Here is an 18,329-nt window from a genome sequence, read left to right as displayed (position 1 = left end):
AATCATCACACTGGAGACAGGGCCTTAGACTAAGTCCTCCAAGTTAACCCCCTCATTATTTATGTTAAATTATTCACTACGGACATAGGATTTACTAGTACCAGAGTAAAGATTAGTGCCCTCAATATCTTTACTCGTGGTGGCCAACTTCAGTTTTAGTACATTCTACACATGGGCTCCCACTGTTTCCTTTTCTGTGGAATGCCACAGAGTTGTACAAACTAAACATGTCATGGTTGGAAGTCCCCATAAAAGCTATCAACCCCAACAATGCCTTTGCCTCCTAAATCTTCTGTACAGTCTCTCCATTAAGTGGCTGCCCAGACTGTGATTAAACACAACCAACGTTCAGACAGCCAAAACCTGCTAGGCAGCTCATGCCACCTCTCAGCTGCCCAGAGTTCCTCTCCCCATTTGACAGCCATCAGATCACTGCCCCTTCCACAGCTGATCCCCAGTCCCTACCTACCCACCCTACAAGATGTCTCTTATTTGATTCTTCCTGGCCATATCAATTGCTATCAACTTACTATTCTTTCAGTAAACATTTATGAAGCCCACCATCTATAGGCGTCACCAACCATAAAAAGATAAATAAGGAGAACAAGCCAACAGAGGAAACTATACATAAATAAGCCCTCTTTTTAAAAACTTTTTAATGTTTATTTTTGAGAGAGAGAGAGAGAGAGATGCAGAGGGCTGGTAGGGGAGAGACAGAGAGAGAGGGAGACACAGAATCCAAAGCAGGCTTCAGGCTCCGAGATGTCAGCACAGAGCCCGATGTGGGAGTTTAACTCATCATGACCTGAGCTGAAGTCGAACACTTAACTGACTGAGCCATCCAGGCGCCCCCCCCCCCATAAATAAACACCCTTAATAAAAAGTGATAAAGGCTTTGATGGAGCATTATAAAACATTAGCAGAACAAACATTACTTGCCTACCCTCTATGAGCACTAGAGATACGAAACAATATAGAGATTATTTCCTGCCCTTCAGAAGTTTATAGTGTGAAAGAAGGAGAAGAATTTAAGTGTTGACTCGTTATTAGAATCCAAGTAAGGATGGGGTGCCTGGGTGGCTCAGTCAATTGAGCATCTGACTCTTGATTTCAGCTCAGGTCATAATCTCACGGTTTGTGAGTTTGAGCCTGATGTCAGGCTCTGTGCTGGTGGTGCAGAACCTGCTTGGGATTCTCTCTCTCCCCTTCTCTCTGCCCCTCCCCTGCTTGTGCTCTCTCTCTCTGCCCCTCTCAAAACTAAATAAACTTAAAAAAAATATTTTTAAAGAATCCAAGTAATGATGTGCTATGGAAATATGATATTCCCCTGTACTATTTGTAAGATGCTGCCACATGTGATCTGTTAGTAATTTTCATCATGAAGCATTAACTAAACTAAACGGCACAGCCACTGACTTGCACAACCCCAGGGGGGGGTGGATCTTCCCACTGCTTCCTGTCAAAACAGTAGCCCCTGGATACCAACTCTCTGCACCTACTAAGTGCTAGGCACTGGGCACTGAGGGGATAATGTTGAAAGAAAGGAATAATGCTGCTCCCTGGTAACTTACACTTTTGAGGAGGAGACAGACATTCAAGAAATACATATGCAAATAAATATATGACTACAATTGTGATAATAAATGCTATAAAAGTAAAAGAACAGCTTGCTGTTCTTGGAATAAACATGATTTTTAAAGGGATCCGAAAGAAAATTTCTCTGTGAGGACCTGACGCAGCATCCAAGGCCTAAAGGACACATAAAGGGGAACCAGGCAGAGAGAGGAAGAACGTGCAGGCAGAAGGTGGGACAAAGTGTCATGAGCTCTGGGAACTGAGAGAAGGAACAGCGCTCCAGAGTGGGTAGCCAGGATGCAGGGCTGGAGGATGCACACCCTCCCCCCCCCCCCCCCCCACTCAGACAGCACCTCATGGACCAAGGCGGAGTTTGCGGTGGAAAGTTAAATGTTATAGGAAGCGATAGGAGGATGTTAGGTAGTCTGCTGGGAGCTGAGGAGCAAGAGATGTAATGGAAAAACTAAGGGGCAGTTAGTGTGGAGATGCTCAGTAAGCAAATATCAAATATCAAACCCTATGCATTTTCAGAATGGAGATTTTAGTGCTGGTCCGTGTCTTCTCTGTTTTCTCAACTTAATGTATGTGTTTTCAATTAGAAAATACACAGTCCTTGCTGGTATTTGGTCTTTTGTCCTGCTCAAAACAAATAGCTCTCAGTCATGTGAGTAACGGTCTCTTAATGACAAAAGTGTATGAATCCATAAAACAAAACTTGCTTTGGCAAAGTGTTTCATCTCCCGGTCTCTGAATGTTCAGTCTCTTGAGCCTAGGGCACTGTTTGGATTTACCGCCATCTAGTGTCTCTGAAAACATATGTTTATTTGTGCTTCGGAACAAGACACTCCCCAAAACCATGCAAATGAGCAAATGTATTTCTGCTTCTGGATCGGGAGCATCTCTGTTTTGATTTTATTTATGCTGCATTTGAATGAATATAAAATAAGTCTGGTCTCACTACCCTCTCTCTTTTCTCTATCCAGTTATCTAGGGTTTCGTTGCTCTCCCTGATTTACACTCTGTCTTCTTAAGACTTTTGTTGTTGAGAATTCCTCACACATGCAGTATGAAGTAGACCAGTAGGCCCACTGCACAAAAGTGTCTGATTGTAGGGCACACATAGGAGTTGAAGTCGAGCCCATATGCTGCTTTCCAAGTCAAATATTGAGGGGTAGGGAGCAAATATAACTTAGCAACAGCCCTGGTATCACTCCACAATGGTTTCCATACAAAATTCAGGGCTTGCTGTCCCCCCCTGAGGCTACTGGTTAGGATTAGTTTTAGTTTCTGTTTTAGTCTGTTTTTACAAGATGCAGAAAGATCCTCAGCCCAAAATATACTTTCAAGCTATTACAGTTCATTGCGGTCTGGTGTTGTTAATCAGAGTTTTGCAGAGACTGTTGCAATAATGAATGCTTTTTCTGAGAATACAAGTTAGGGGTGTACCTGTATTTTTGTTACACCCTTCCATGCACTTGCTCAAATACACCAGGACACATTTTCTTTTCCACCACAGCCTTCATTATAATTCTTTTTTTCTTCAAAGGTCTCAAGCCACTCGTTTCCGTTGGCATCAACCAGCTCCTTTTGACAAGCAGCAGACATGGGCGATAGATAATGTCTATATCGGGGACGGCTGTGTAGATATGTGCAGTGGCCATGGAAGGTGCATCCAAGGAAACTGTGTGTAAGTAGGCTTTGTTTTTCCTTCCTTGCATAGGAAGTTCCTGATTCACATTCCAGCCAGGAGATTTTGCCAAAACTGGATTTTTAATCACTCCGAAGCTGCCTTGGTTTACACATTTTTCTTGAAATCTGATACTGAGCTAACTATGGAGTCTGTGGACATTGTATCTATATCCTTGCTTAGAGATTAGGAACTGAACAACAGCTATCTTGTCCAGAGAAACATGAATTATAATTGACTATGTTTTATTTCCTTCTGTGTTCCTGTGACACACCTGAGACCTGAAAAGGACAGGAGAGGTTCAGGAACTCAGTGTATTCTGACTGAAAATAATACGCCATAAGTATTTTTCTCACTTAGGTCTAAGCATATGTAATGATGTGCATGACTTGTGGTTGGATCGTATTCTCACATTGTTTGCATAAGAAGGTTTTTAAATGCCTGTTTGATGGAGAGGCCTAGTATTTTACTTAAAGAGACTTAGCATCCTTGGAAGGATCTAAATAAAGTGTGTGTGTATGTGTGTGAGAGAGAGAGAGAGAGAGTGTGTGTGTGTGTGTGTGTGTGTGAGAGAGAGAGAGTGTGTGTGTGTGTATGTGTGAGAGTGTGTGTGTATGTGTGTGTGAGAGAGAGAGAAAGTGTGTGTGTGTGTGTGTGTGTGAGAGAGAGAGAGAGAGAGAGAAAGTGTGTGTGTGTGTGTGTGTGTGTGTGTGTGTGTGTGTGTGTGTCTTATGTACCGTATGTTTGGTTTTCAAAGATTTTGCTACTTGATGGGGTAGTAGACATGAAGATGTGAGTAGAGAATTTATACCCCCTTCTCCATTAACCCGCATGCCTGGGAGGTCTTTCCATCAATTAATGATTCCCCAGAGCCTCCAGCCCTATATTCATATTCCTTCCCCATTGAACAGGGAGGTCAGTCCTTTGGGCAGAGATGACAGATGCTACCCAAAGTACCCTCTGCCGTTTGGAACATGGCATCTTGGATTCCTAATTGGCCCAAAGCCTCTTTACAAAGACCAATTTCGTAAGTTGTTAGGAGGTACCAGTTCAGGTTGGCAGCCACAATTATTTATCAGCTTTTTTAGAGCTGTGTCATGTAGAGACAGGACTTTAGTAAATTCCTTGAAGTTGCTTCTTTCCCTGTAAACCCAAGTCATTACTTTAGGTATGCCTAGAGGCAGTTAATTCACAGATTATTTCTAACCTAATGCACTGTTCAGGAGAGCGGGTAAATTCTGGGCAGTTCTGTGAAGATAAGTAAGCTTTCATCGTCCTGGACTAGGAATAGCAGTTGGCCTCACTAATTTGAGAACACAACTGTGGTGGTTTTGCTCCATGTTGACTTTTCCTTTGTCTTTCTCCACACCCAGCTGTGACGAACAATGGGGTGGCCTGTACTGTGATGAGCCCGAGACCTCCCTTCCAACCCAGCTCAAAGACAACTTCAATCGAGCTCCTTCCACCCAGAACTGGTTGACTGTGAATGGAGGGAAACTAAGTACCGTGTGTGGTGCCGTGGCTTCGGGAATGGCTCTCCATTTCAGTGGGGTGAGCATTTGGCAACCGGTTATTCATTTCTGCATCCTCTGAGTTTTCCCCAAAAGAACTGAGTGTCTTTCTGAAGTTTCATTGGCAAATCACGATCCAGCATTAGACCCTCTCAATGCACAACAACCCTGATGTGAACTTGCAACTTTGCACAAATCAGAAAATACTATTTCCAACATTTTCCTATCACAAATCAACAGAGACCATTTAATTATGCAGGTAGTGTCAGCACAAGGCATATTTAAGTACACATTAGAAAAAGACTTCCAATGTGGGAATGCAAGCTGGTGCAGCCACTCTGGAAAACAGTATGGAGGTTCCTCAAAAAACTAAACATAGAACTACCCTACGACCCAGCAATTGCACTACTAGGCAGTTATCCACAGGATACAGGTATGCTGTTTTGAAGGGATACATGCACCCCCATGTTTATAGCAGCACTATCAACAATAGCCAAAGTATGGAAAGAGCCCCAATGTCCCTCAATGGATGAATGGATAAAGAAGACATACACACACACACACACACACACACACACATATACATACAATGGAGTATTACTCGGCAGTCAAAAAGAATGAAATCTTACCATTTGCAACTACGTGGATGGAACTAGAGGGTATTATGCTAAGTGAAATTAGCCAGAGAAAGACAAAAATCATGACTTCACTCATATGAGGACTTTAAGAGACAAAACAAATGAACATAAGGGAAGGGAAACAAAAATAATATAAAAACAGGGAGAGGGACAAAACAGAAGAGACTCATAAATATTGGAGAAGAAACTGAGGGTTAGTGGAGGGGTTGTGGGAGGGGGGATGGGCTAAATGGGTAGGGGGCATTAAGGAATCTACTCCTGAAATCATTGTTGCACTATATGCTACCTAATTTGAATATAAATTTTAAAAAATTAAAAATAAAATTAAAAAATAAATAAAAATTAAAAGTTAAAAGGGAAAAAAATTCAATGAATTTTCATCCTGGGAGAGAATGCTTGTACAAAATGTGAGGGTCTTCCATCTGGGTGATGCTCTAATTGAAAACTCCTCAGCTTGCAACAGATTTGGGATTTAAGGAGCCAAAACTCAGGAAGATGAACCTCAGCATTTCCTGAATGTATTAGCAAAAATTAATTCTTTCTATAAATTAGCCAAGGAAGAATAATTGTCAGTAATGATTAGACATTTTTGTTTATAGCAGATTATATTGTGAATGACAACAGCAATGTTAGAAAATCTCTTTGAGAAATTTTATAGTCATTCTACCTTGCTGCCAGAGATAACTTGTATAAAAATAGAATTTCTTTAATACGATGATTAAAAAACGCTTCATAAGCAATTTAGTTTTTTTATTTATTTTTTTATTTTTTTAAATTTACACCAAATTAGTTAGCATATAGCGCAACAATGATTTCAGGAGTAGATTTCTTAGTGCCCCTTACCTATTTAGCCCATCCCCCCTCCCACAACCCCTCCACTAACCCTCAGTTTCTTCTCCAATATTTATGAGTCTCTTCTGTTTTGTCCCTCTCCCTGTTTTTATATTATTTTTGTTTCCCTTCCCTTATGTTCATTTGTTTTGTCTCTTAAAGTCCTCATATGAGTGAAGTCATGATTTTTGTCTTTCTCTGGCTAATTTCACTTAGCATAATACCCTCCAGTTCCATCCACGTAGTTGCAAATGGTAAGATTTCATTCTTTTTGATTGCCAAGTAATACTTCATTGTATATATATATACCACATCTTCTTTATCCATTCATCCATTGAGGGACATTTGGGCTCTTTCCATACTTTGGCTATTGTTGATAGTGCTGCTATAAACATGGGGGTGCATGTGTCCCTTCGAAACAGCACACCTGTATCCCTTGGATAAATGCCTAGTAGTGAATTGCTGGGTCGTAGGGTAGTTCTATTTTTAGTTTTTTGAGGAATCTCCATACTGTTTTCCAGAGTGGCGGCACCAGCTTGCATTCCCAAGCAATTTAATTTTTAAAAATTACAAATTCACTGTCAGGTCTTTATTTCCCTACAATTTCCTACCTTAGAATTTGCATTTGTGCCAATGAAGTGTATCATTTATATTCAGTGTGGTTTTTTTAACGTTTATTTTTGAGAGCAAGAGTGTGCACTAGCAGAGGAGGGGCAGGGAGAAAGGGAGACACAGAATCCGAAACAGGCTCCAGGCCCTGAGGTGTCAGCACAGAGCCCAACGTGGAGCTTGAATCCACGAACGATGAGATCATGACCTGAGCCAACGTCAGGTGCTTAACCGACTGAGCCCTTATAATCAGTGTTTTAGCCAAGAGCAACAATATAGAGTCTCTGTGATCCTCAACACTAAGAATGCAGTGTTGATAATACTCTTCTTGGCTTAAATACAACTCCAAGAGGCCTAGTTTTCCTCATGTGTTCAACTAAGAGACATCTACCTATCTACATGAATAAATTAATGTAGATGACACTGAAATCAGCCAGAAAAGTTTAAATAAAAATAATTACAACTATTATCTCTAATTATAATTAAATTATATGAAATTCTTCAATGTAGTTATTGTTAAATTTCATATTAAAGTAATCATCTGAACAATGTTATTTTATTGGAGGGCCTGGGTGGTTCAGTTGGTTAAGTGTCCAACTCTTGATTTTGGCTCAGGTCATGATCTCACAGTTCATGGGATCCAGCCCATGTCCAGTTCTGCACTGAGTGCAGAGCCTGCTTGTGCTCTCTCTCTCTCTCTCTCTCTCTGCCCCTCCCCTGCTCATGTTCTCTCTCTCTCTCTCTCTCTCTCTCAAAATAAATAAATAAACATTTTTAAGTGCTAATTTATTAATAGCTGCTACCTTTTGAAAAACCTAAAAATGCCTATGAATACCTGGAAATGGTTTAATAAAGACAGAATAGCTACTTTAATTTCAACTCTCGTATTGCTTATGAGAAAATATCCTTTGTAAGTAAGTTCTGATCCTGAAATTTCAAAGTTTAGCAAGTATTTGCTGAGCACCTACTGTGTGCCACAGGCCATGCTGGGAGCTAGGGTAACAGGAGAAATGACACAAAAATTAGTATTACTATGCCATGCAACTTGTATTACAAAAGAAATATAAAACTGATGCAAGCCAGAGAAAACCTTAAGCTGCAGTTACGATTCTTTATCATTGTTGGATTCTGCTTTTCACCCTTAGGGTTGTAGTCGACTGTTAGTCACCGTGGATCTAAACCTCACTAATGCCGAGTTTATCCAGTTTTACTTCATGTACGGATGCCTGATTACACCAAATAACCGTAACCAAGGTGTTCTCCTGGAATATTCTGTCAATGGAGGCATTACCTGGAACCTGCTAATGGAGATTTTCTATGACCAATACAGTAAACCTGGGTTTGTATCTATTTTATCTTTAATAACTAGTATATCGAGCAATGATGCTTGTTAAGGCCTGCCAGCAGTCAGTCAGCAGGGGCTTCAGGGGACCTGGACCATACTCACTTGTAAAAGATGCTTCTGTGAGGCACCTGGTGGCTTATTCGGTTAAGTGCCTGACTCTTGGTGTCAGCTCAGGTCATGATCTCACGGTTCATGAGTTGGAGCCCAACATCAGGCTCTGTGCTGACAGCGTGGAGCCTGCCTGGGATTCTCTCTCTCACCCTCTGTCTCTGCATCTTCCCTGCTCACATACTCTCTCTCTCTCAAAATAAATAAATAAACTTAAAAAAACTAAAAAAAAAAAAAAAAAAAGATGCTTTGAAACTGACATGAAGATAAGATTTCTGAGCTGATAAATAGCTGGTTTGGGTTTTTATTTTAAGAATGACTAGTTTTAGGGGCACCTGGGTGGCTCAGTTAGTTAAGTGTCTGACTTTGGCTCAGGTCATGATCTCACAGCTTGTGAGTTCAAGCCCCACGTGGGGCTCTGTGCTAACAGATCAGAGCCTGGAGCCTGCCTCAGATTCTGTGTCTCCCTCTCTCTCTGGCCCTCCCCTACTCACGCTCTGTCTCTCTTACTCTTTCTTTCTCTCTCTCTCTCTCTCTCTCTCAAAAATATAAACATTAAAAAAAATAATCATAAAGAAATAAAATAACAGAAGACCATGGGGGAGGGGAAGGGAAAAAAAAGAGGGAGGGGGCCAAACCATAAGAGACTCTTAAAAACTGAGAATAAACTAAGTGTTGATGGGGGCTGGGAGGGAGGGGAAAGTCGGTGATGGGCATTGAGGAGGGCACCTGTTGGGATGAGCACTGGGTGTTGTATGGAAACCAATTTGACAATAAATTTCATATTAAAAAAATAAAAAATAAAATAAAACCCCCACAATGGGCTTAATAAATGCAATGTAGGAATCATTTAAAAGATATATATTCCGGAAAGGCAAAAAGCAATTGGTGTGACCAATGAGAAAAGTCAAAAGAGTTTTTAAAAGTAAAAGAGCATATCTATTAAGGTGGAAGGAAGAGAAGAGAGAGAGAAAGAAGGTTGGAGGAGAGGAGAGAGCAGAGTAGAGGTTAGGGGAGGAAAGGGGAAAGGAGAAATATAGAATAATTAAACCCAGAAACGTAGAAGAATTAAAAGCACCAAAAAAGGAAGACAAAACATAGATAATCCCTCAGTGTATGGCAAACCAGGTATAGGCTAAAAATTAGGTAAAATAAAAACAATTAAAGAATCTTATAAATGATCATTTAAATTCAGTGTGTCCATTAACAATAGGTTCAGCTGTGAATGACAGAAAACCCCAAGTAACTTATAAGGTTTTTGTTTTTTTTTTTTTTCTTTCTCTCATATAAATTAGATCTGGAAGAAAATAGCCAAGGGCGGCTACAGTGGTTCCATAAGCACCAGAGACCCAGGTTCTTTCTACCTTATGTTTTTGCCACACTCAACACATGACCTCCATCTAGTGGTCCAAAATGGCAACCCCAGCTCCTCCACCTTCCCACCAGCAGGAGGGAGGATGGGCAAGAAGGGTGTGCTGTCTCTCTTCCTAACAGGTGCCCATACTTCCATTCACATTCCAGTAGCCAGAACTTAGTCACAGAAACACACCCAGATGCAAGGGAGTCTGGACATACTGTCTTTATTCTGGACAACTATTCACCTCACTATAAAGATTGGCTCCTATTATGAAGGAAGAAGGGGGAAATGGCAATTGAGGAAATGTCAGCCACAAGCAAAAGTTTTAAATCCTGCACTTACCTTAAAGTTGGACAGTAGTAAAGGAATTCAAATAGAAGCTAAGAGGAACACAGTGTAATAGCACACAAAAACGTGCTCATCTGTTAGTTAGAAGATAACAGATAAGCCAAGTAAACTATTTCCTTAGTCTTTTTGGAAAAAGGTATAAAGACTCTCAGGTATGAGTTCCTGAACATTTAGCATAATATGCAGGGAGAATGAAGTTAAGATAAAAGCATAACTGTCTGATCTACTTGAGTTCTCTGAAGGAGAAACAAATTGACTGAAGTAGTAACAGTGGTCATAATTTATTTAAACTTTCAACAGCCTTAGATAAATTTCTACTCCAAGGGTTTTTAAAACGTGGTCAAGGATTTATCAGAGAAAGGAAACTACATTAGAAATAGGAAAGAAAAGGGGTGCCTGGGTGGCTAAGACGGTTGAGCGTTGGACTCTGGCTCATGATCTCGTGGTCCATGAGTTCAAGCCCCACATCGGGCACTGTGCTGACAGCTCAGAGCCTGGAGCCTGCTTCAGATTCTGTGTCCCCCTCTCTCTCTGCCCCACCCCTGCTTGTGCTCTGTCTTGCTCTGTCTTTCAAAAATGAATAAACATTAAAAAAAAAATTGGAAAGGAAAAAAAGGTAAAGATCGTTGCTCTGGGTAAATAAGTATGATTGTATGCCTCTCTAGGAACAGACACGTTTCTGATATTATTTAATACACTTTAAAATGTTAAACATGCCAAATCAAAGCAGATAAGCTATAGGAAGATCATACAAGGTGAGGATACAAAAAGAGGGCAAGGAGAGGACAGATGAGCTTTGAAAGTGAGATGCATGAGGAAATAAACTTTGGAAAAGATTGCCTGCCTAAGCACGGATGGTCTCCAAACTGCCAGTAACTATACAAGCAAGGATCTAGGATTCACGGTCTACAATTTCCTTCCCCAAGACCAAGATCCACTAAGCTGTCTTGGCCCAAAGGGTACACAAAATGACGGACATAGTCAAAAAGTATTTAAAATTCAAGTACTGAAAATCCAACCAAAAGGACCGCAGCATTGAATGGATCTTAATGCGTCCTCATCTGGAATACTGCCTACTATTCTGGTCCTAATCTCTCAACAAGACATAAAAGAGAAAAGAGGAAGGAAAATAAAATCAACAAGGAAATAGTGTATAAATACAAACAAAATGGTGAACCCTCTTCAGTGTGAAAGACGAAAACTAAAGGGGCCACCATGAAAGTCCTCCACCTAAGGGTTCTTCACAGGATGGATTTGGGCTTATTGGCCCATCTTGGAACACTAACACTAAGAGGCAGCCCTTAGTGTTAGGGAGGTAGATTAGTATGGATAGAAAGATGGGAATTTATGCAGAGGAAAGTAAACCTCAGGAAATTATTTTCCCCAACAGACTTTATGGTTGTGAGTATAAGCTCAAAATGTTTGATATATTCTTGGGCTTTAAATGCGTAATTGTGATCATGTCTAGCTGGTTATGGTTCATATTGGAGCATGTAGTCATATTTGTCCATGTCTGTTCTTGGTGACTGTGTTGGGGACAGCATGCTGGGCTTGTTACCCTATGGTTCTTACTCAGCATTTCTTAGTATAATGTCTTCAATAAAACATAAAGACAAAGTCAGTATTAAACCACATAAAGTAATTACATACAACCTGGTACCCTCAAGCTGAGAACTCAAATGTCCTGCCACATGTGTCTAAATTCAGTGTCTGTATTCTAAGCAATTTGCTGATACTTACAGGAGTAGAATGAAATCAAGGCACCAGGGGAAGGAAACTGATGAAACCAACCTCTAGGAGACAGAAAACAAAAGTTAGTATTGGCTTATGTCTACCAAAGTGCATATCTCTAGGCTTATAGATCCAGAGAGGCCCCTAGGCAAGCAGAAAATTGTAAAGTCCCTTTAAGGCCTGCCCAGGGACAATTACAATAGATAGTTCCAGAATCCTTGAATTTGTTCACATTCTGTTTCCCCAATTTAAGGACTCCTGAACCTTCATAAGCTCAAACCAGTTTATCATGGTTTATAAAAATTACATTTTAAAAATTATTAAATTATTTTTAAAAATTAAAATAAATTTTGGGGCACCTGGGTGCCTCAGTTGGTTAAGCTCAGGTTGTGATCTCACCACTCATAGGTTGGAGCCCCGCGTTGGGCTCTGGGCTGACAGCTCAGAGCCTGGCGCCTACTTTGGATTCTGTGTCTCCTTCTCTCTCTGGCCCTCCCCTGCACACTCTCTCTCTCTCTCTCTCTCTCTCTCTCTCTCTCTCTCCTGTCTCTTATTCTCTCTCAAAAATAAGTAAACATTAAAAAAATTAAAATAAACATTTAAATCAACTATTTAAATTAAGTTTTTTAATTTTATCTCCTGTCCTTCCCTCACCACCACGTGACGTGTAATATCTTACCTCTTGTTGTGAATCTTTTACTCGCATGAGACATTTGACAAGTTTGTTACCTCCCACTGCCATCATTTTCGTACAGATTCGTGAATATCCTTCTCCCTCCTGATGCTAAAGAGATTGCCACTCGCTTCCGCTGGTGGCAGCCAAGACATGACGGCCTGGATCAGAATGACTGGGCCATCGACAATGTCCTCATCTCGGGCTCTGCGGACCAGAGGACGGTCATGCTGGATACCTTCAGCAGTGCCCCTGTGCCCCAGCACGAGCGCTCCCCCGCAGACGCCGGCCCCGTCGGGAGAATTGCTTTTGACATGTTTATGGAGGATAAAACTGCAGGTACATTTATCACTAATGCTACATACGAATCCAGCAGAAATGTAGCGTGGATTTGGGTCTTTTCAAAAAAAGTAGAATGTGAAGCTCTTACAGATTCTCAAATGGTATAGAAACAGTGAAAATGGTTTCACCCTTTTGTGTCTCTCAAAATTCCTGATCTACACTGGAACTAAATCTTCTTCCATTTAAGCAGCAAGTATGTTTTAATAAATAGCATCCTATAATAATTCCTTTTTTTAAGAGATTATTTGTTTCTTTGTTTCCTTGTTCCTCCTTTGGGTAGAAAGCCAGTATTTCCTAGTCATTTATTTTAATATCCAAAGACAAGTGTCTTGTTTTGCTACATGTTAGTTGCATTTGTGATGACATTTCATGTTTTAGAGAGTGTCTCAGGTTTTGCTTGTCACTGTTTATTCTCAATAGTAGTAGAGCAGTGATCCTGGTGACATAGAAAAAAAGATCTCTCCGTGCTAGGCTCATTTTTAATGTCTTGTTTTCTTTTCATTTCATAAAACTATTCTGGTATTTATTTATTTATTTATTTATTTATTTATTTATTTATTTATTTATTAGAGGGTGCAACTGAGCAAGAGGCAGAGAGAGAGAGAGAGAATCTCATGAGGGGCAGAGAGAGAGAGAGAGAGGGAGAGAAAGAGAAGCAGGGCTCTCCTAAGCAGGGCTCCTGCTCACCCCAAGCAGGTCTCAAGCTCACCCCATGTGGGACTGGAACTCACAACCTGTCTGATGATGACCTGAACCAAAGTCAAATGCTTAACGGCTGAGCCACCTAGACGCCCTGTTCTGGTCATCTTTTTTAAAAATGGTGACTTATATCAAGTTTGTGGCTTTGTCATGCCACATCCTTGGTAATACTACATAAAACATGGTATCTTCTGGTCAAGTAGTGATGTTTAATTATACGGCTCATACCAACACTGCAAGTGTTATCTGAACAGTGAAAATAATTCTCTGAAGAAGGTTATTGAGAAGATTTACTTACACAGATCTGGTTCAGAACCTTGTTAAATTATTCATTTATTTTTTCCCTGTGAAATGATTTACATAAGTGAGTTTATGGCCAGAAAATAATTTAAACACTGCTTCTGTATGAATAAAAGCAAATACAGATTATTTTTTCAAGTACCTAAAATACCAATTTGCACTTTAGGCTTGATTGGTGATGTACAATTGAAGAATTGCAAAAATAGTTTTTTAGAAACTATAATATCTAATTACAGAAGTAGCTTCTGATATTTCAGAAGATATTGATGAGGTAGTGGATTAATGTAAAAACCTGCTTTCATCAGGATTGCAGAGTTCTAGCATAAACTATGTGCCCTAGAATAAACTGGAACTCAAATTTCTGTGCTCTTTGGCTCTGGAGTACTAGATGCACGATTAAATGTAGCTGCAAAATCCCATGAATTGGGATGGAATTTGGAATGAAAATTCACAGATAATGGCATTGTGGTAGCCATTTGAATCCCAGACATAAAATGCTTGTTCTGTACACATATGTTAATGCTTAGACAAACTCAAAAGGACACAGCATAGATGAAGGCTGAATTCCAATTGTTTGGTCTCTCCTCTGACTCCTCTGAGACCATCCAACTGTTACTTGCACAGTAGCCCCAAGCCTATGATTGTACCCATTCATCTCCAAAGAAAATGCTGGAGCTAAACAAGAAACTTTCAGAGAAACGCTGGACCTATAAAATCAAAGTGTATCATGAATTAAATGCAATTTATGGATATGTTCCTTCTTAAACTTTCTGGAATAAAATCATAATGTTAAAAATACCTCTTCCAGGGGCACCTGAGTGGCTCAGTCAGTTGGGCATTCAACTCTTGGTTTTGACTCAGGCCATGATCTCACGGCTAGTGGGTTCGAGCCTCCATCCAGCTCCACCCTGATGGTGCAGAGCCTGCTTGGGATTCTCTCTCTACCCCTCCTCTGCTTGTGCTCTCTCTGACTCAAAAATAAATTAATAAACTTTTTTTAAAAATACCCTTTCCTGGGGCGCCTGGGTGGCGCAGTCGGTTAAGCGTCCGACTTCAGCCAGGTCACGATCTCACGGTCCGTGGGTTCGAGCCCCGCGTCGGGCTCTGGGCTGATGGCTCGGAGCCTGGAGCCTGTTTCCGATTCTGTATCTCCCTCTCTCTCTGCCCCTCCCCCGTTCATGCTCTGTCTCTCTCTGTCCCAAAAATAAATAAAAAAAAAAACGTTGAAAAAAAAAATACCCTTTCCTGGGGCGCCTGGGTGGCTCAGTTGGTTAAGCGTCCACCTTCGGCTCAGGTCATGATCTCACAGTCTGTGGTTTCGAGCCCCGCGTCGGGCTCTGTGCTGACGGCTCGGAGCCTGAAGCCTACTTCGGATTCTGTGTCTCCCTCTCTCTGCCCCTCCCCTGCTCATGCTCTGTCTCTCTCTGTCTCAAAAATAAATAAAACATTAAAAAAACAAAAACCCTTCCAGAAAAGAAAGGACATTGTGGACAGTTTGTGTGTGTGTGTGTGTGTGTGTGTGTGTGTGTGTGTGTGTGTGTGTGTGTGATTGAGAAAGAGAGGGAGAGACAACAAGATGTACTCAGCGCTAATCAAGTCATAGTCTTGTTGCCTAAGTTTTCCTTAGACATAAGCTTGTTTTTAGTCACTTCATTGAGGTATAATTGACATATAAAAAGCTGTTGATTTTAATGTATACAACTTGATGAGTTTGGAGATAATTATACACCACATCACCACAATCATGGCCATAAATTTATCAATCACCTCCTAACATTTCCTCTCACAGAACCCGCTTCCTTTTTGTTTAACCTTCTTAGCAAGTTTTTAAGTGTACCGTACATTATTGGTAACTATAGGCCCTCTGTTGCACAATAGATCTCCGGAACTTATTTGCCTTGTGTTCCTGAAACTTCATACCCCTTGACGGACATGTCTCCATTTCTCCTTCTCCTCAGCCCCTACTAACCACTATTCTACCCTCTGGTTCTATGAATTTGACTATCATAATTTTTTAATCACCCAGATGACACTGCCAGAATTTGATTAGAAGTAGCTAGCTCACTTCCCTCTTGTATTACTAGAAATTCTTTGTCCTTCTTTAGAACCTACCTAAAAGTTAAGTATCTGTCAGAAAAGAATCAGTGTAGGGGTACTTGGATGACTCAGTCAGAAAAGCATGTGACTCTTGCTCTTGGGGCCATAAGTTCAAGCCCACGTTGGGTGTAGAGATTACTAAAAAATAAATAAACTTTAAAAAAAGAATCAATACACATTTCCCTTTGCTTTTTATTTATAACACATACAATATACTTTTTTTCTAAATGTAGACTTACCAGTATTGGACAGTATGTATATCTCAACCTCCTAGGATCCATGTTCCTAAAATGATATGCTTACATTAGTGTTTTGCGTGTGGATTGTATGTAAGATAAGAGAGATTTCTACTGAAAAGAGTACAAGATCTTGCTTAATGTGTAAATTTGCTTCAAGTAATTTTGTCATAAATTTGTCATAAAATTTATATTTTTTTAAGTGAATGAGCATTGGCTATTCCACGATGATTGCACAGTAGAAAGATTCTGTGACTCCCCTGATGGTGTCATGATTTGTGGCAGCCATGATGGAAGAGAAGTGTATGCAGTGACCCATGATCTGACTCCCACTGAAGGCTGGATCATGCAATTCAAGGTGAAAATGTTATGGTCTCAATTACATAAATACCTATACACTAGCAATATAAAAATGAAAAAAAAAATTTGAGGCAAAGATCATACAACATTTCATTGACTTAATATACACTTTGAAAAATAAAATGTAATGTTTAGGTAATATACATCTCTACTGTATATAACTTAATGATTAAAAGTGATTAAAATTATTTTATTTCTGAATTATGCCAACGTAAAACTTTCATAAGAGTAAATGCGTTTCTGTCCAGGAATAAACAGAGCAAAATAGCGCAAAATAGTGATAATAAAAACGTAGGACGCTGAGTTAAGTTATCATATTTTAAATCATTATATGACTTAGCCACCTTCTTCCTTTAAGAGAAGATTAAAGCTATTATGGTTATAAATACCTTTTTTTGTTTTGTTTTCGCAAGACTATTGTAATGTTCCTGGAGAAAGAAAATTCTAGAAAACAAAGGCATGATTAGCATTAATGCCAGCATCGATTTTGGCCAAGATGTTGTGTCAACCAATTTATTTTATGTCATCCAATTTATTGTCTACCTCACTCCCACTGTATTAGCAACAAATGTTCCAGTATGCCTGTCTGGGGCAACAAAAGGTGCTGTGCCTTATTAAAAGTACCTTCTGTTATCACTTCATTGCATCTTACTTGTATTTGAAAGTGATGTATGGAGAGTCATAAATTGTACAACAAAACAGTAAACTTGGAAAAGCTGTTAGCAATCCTTCTTGGTCGAGCATCCTGCCAAATAGAAGTGCCAGACCATTAGCACAACAAACAACAATTTGTAAGAGTGGGCCCAGGCCTTCCAAGGCAATCAGCCAGCCATGGCAGAGCGCAGCTTTCAGCTTCTCTCCAAACTCCCTGCACAATATATTTGGCACTTTCTATAATTTGTCATCTTGGGCAACCACGTCAACTACCCTGTCCATCAGCAGAATAAGTAATGATCCTGAAAATACAGAGTGGATGTGGTGTAACACCTATCAAGTGATCAGCACCTTTCTTGCTGCCAAGTCCTTAGAGCAGAAATATGTAATCTGGTTTTAATATTTTTCCAATCTTTCTTTTCTGTTCATTAGATTTCTGTTGGATGTAAAGTGTCTGAAAAAGTTGCCCAGAATCAAATTCATGTGCAGTATTCTACCGACTTTGGTGTGAGCTGGAATTATCTGGTCCCTCAGTGCTTACCTGCAGACCCAAAATGCTCTGGAAGTGTTTCTCAGCCATCAGTATTCTTTCCAACCAAAGGGTGGAAAAGGATCACCTACCCACTTCCTGAAAGCTTAGTGGGGAAGTAAGTAGAAAATTCAAATAAAGCCTGGTTCCAAGCATCCATAAATCTATGAGGGACACTTGTCGAGCCTGAAATTATGTGTAATTGTGGGTAAAATGCTCTTACCCCCTAATTCTAAAAGTTCTCTAATCAATGACCTCCATGATGAACTGACTTGAGGAGACCTCAAGTTTAAATCCTCAGGCTTCTCAAGAAGGGCCTTGGCAAGCCCTTCCACTTTCCATATTAATCTCTGAACATGGAGACACAGCAATAGCAATAGTCCTAGAGCCAGATGAAAAGGTATAAGCTACCTTATGGGTCTTGTAGACTGTGGTCCACCATGCATCACATGCTTTCCATATTACTGCCTGTCAATCCATTGATGAAGACACAGCAAGTCCTAAGTGGTGATACTATTTGTACAAAACCTAATTCTTCATGCTGTCTGTACAAGTGTGGTTTGTAGATCTCATTTTTCTGTTACATTCTGCACCTGCTGTGAAAAGTAATTAGCCTAGAGCAGTAGTGAGCCAAGATGATTAAACTATTCCCTGAAAAGTCTGTAGATAAGTTAATTTAAGCAATTCTAAAAGCTTTTC

The 18,329-nt window shown here is 40.2% G+C and overlaps 1 protein-coding gene across 2 annotated transcripts in view; it reads left to right on the top strand.

The window, feature by feature from the left end:
* Positions 1–18,329, top strand: part of RELN (reelin) — a 535,402-nt gene that overhangs the window by 484,846 nt on the left and 32,227 nt on the right. For both annotated transcript variants that reach the window (XM_025929644.2, XM_086696880.1), the window contains exons 47-52: positions 3,122–3,262; positions 4,636–4,813; positions 7,997–8,190; positions 12,496–12,752; positions 16,291–16,445; positions 17,534–17,748. In XM_025929644.2, coding sequence (XP_025785429.1) covers positions 3,122–3,262; positions 4,636–4,813; positions 7,997–8,190; positions 12,496–12,752; positions 16,291–16,445; positions 17,534–17,748 — 1,140 coding nt within the window. The remainder of the gene's footprint in view (positions 1–3,121; positions 3,263–4,635; positions 4,814–7,996; positions 8,191–12,495; positions 12,753–16,290; positions 16,446–17,533; positions 17,749–18,329) is intronic.

Source organism: Puma concolor, chromosome A2, assembly GCF_028749965.1.
Source record: "Puma concolor isolate L17-30 chromosome A2, mPumCon1.1.hap2, whole genome shotgun sequence".
Lineage (NCBI taxonomy): Eukaryota > Metazoa > Chordata > Mammalia > Carnivora > Felidae > Puma > Puma concolor.
This window is presented reverse-complemented; position numbering and strand designations above follow the sequence as displayed.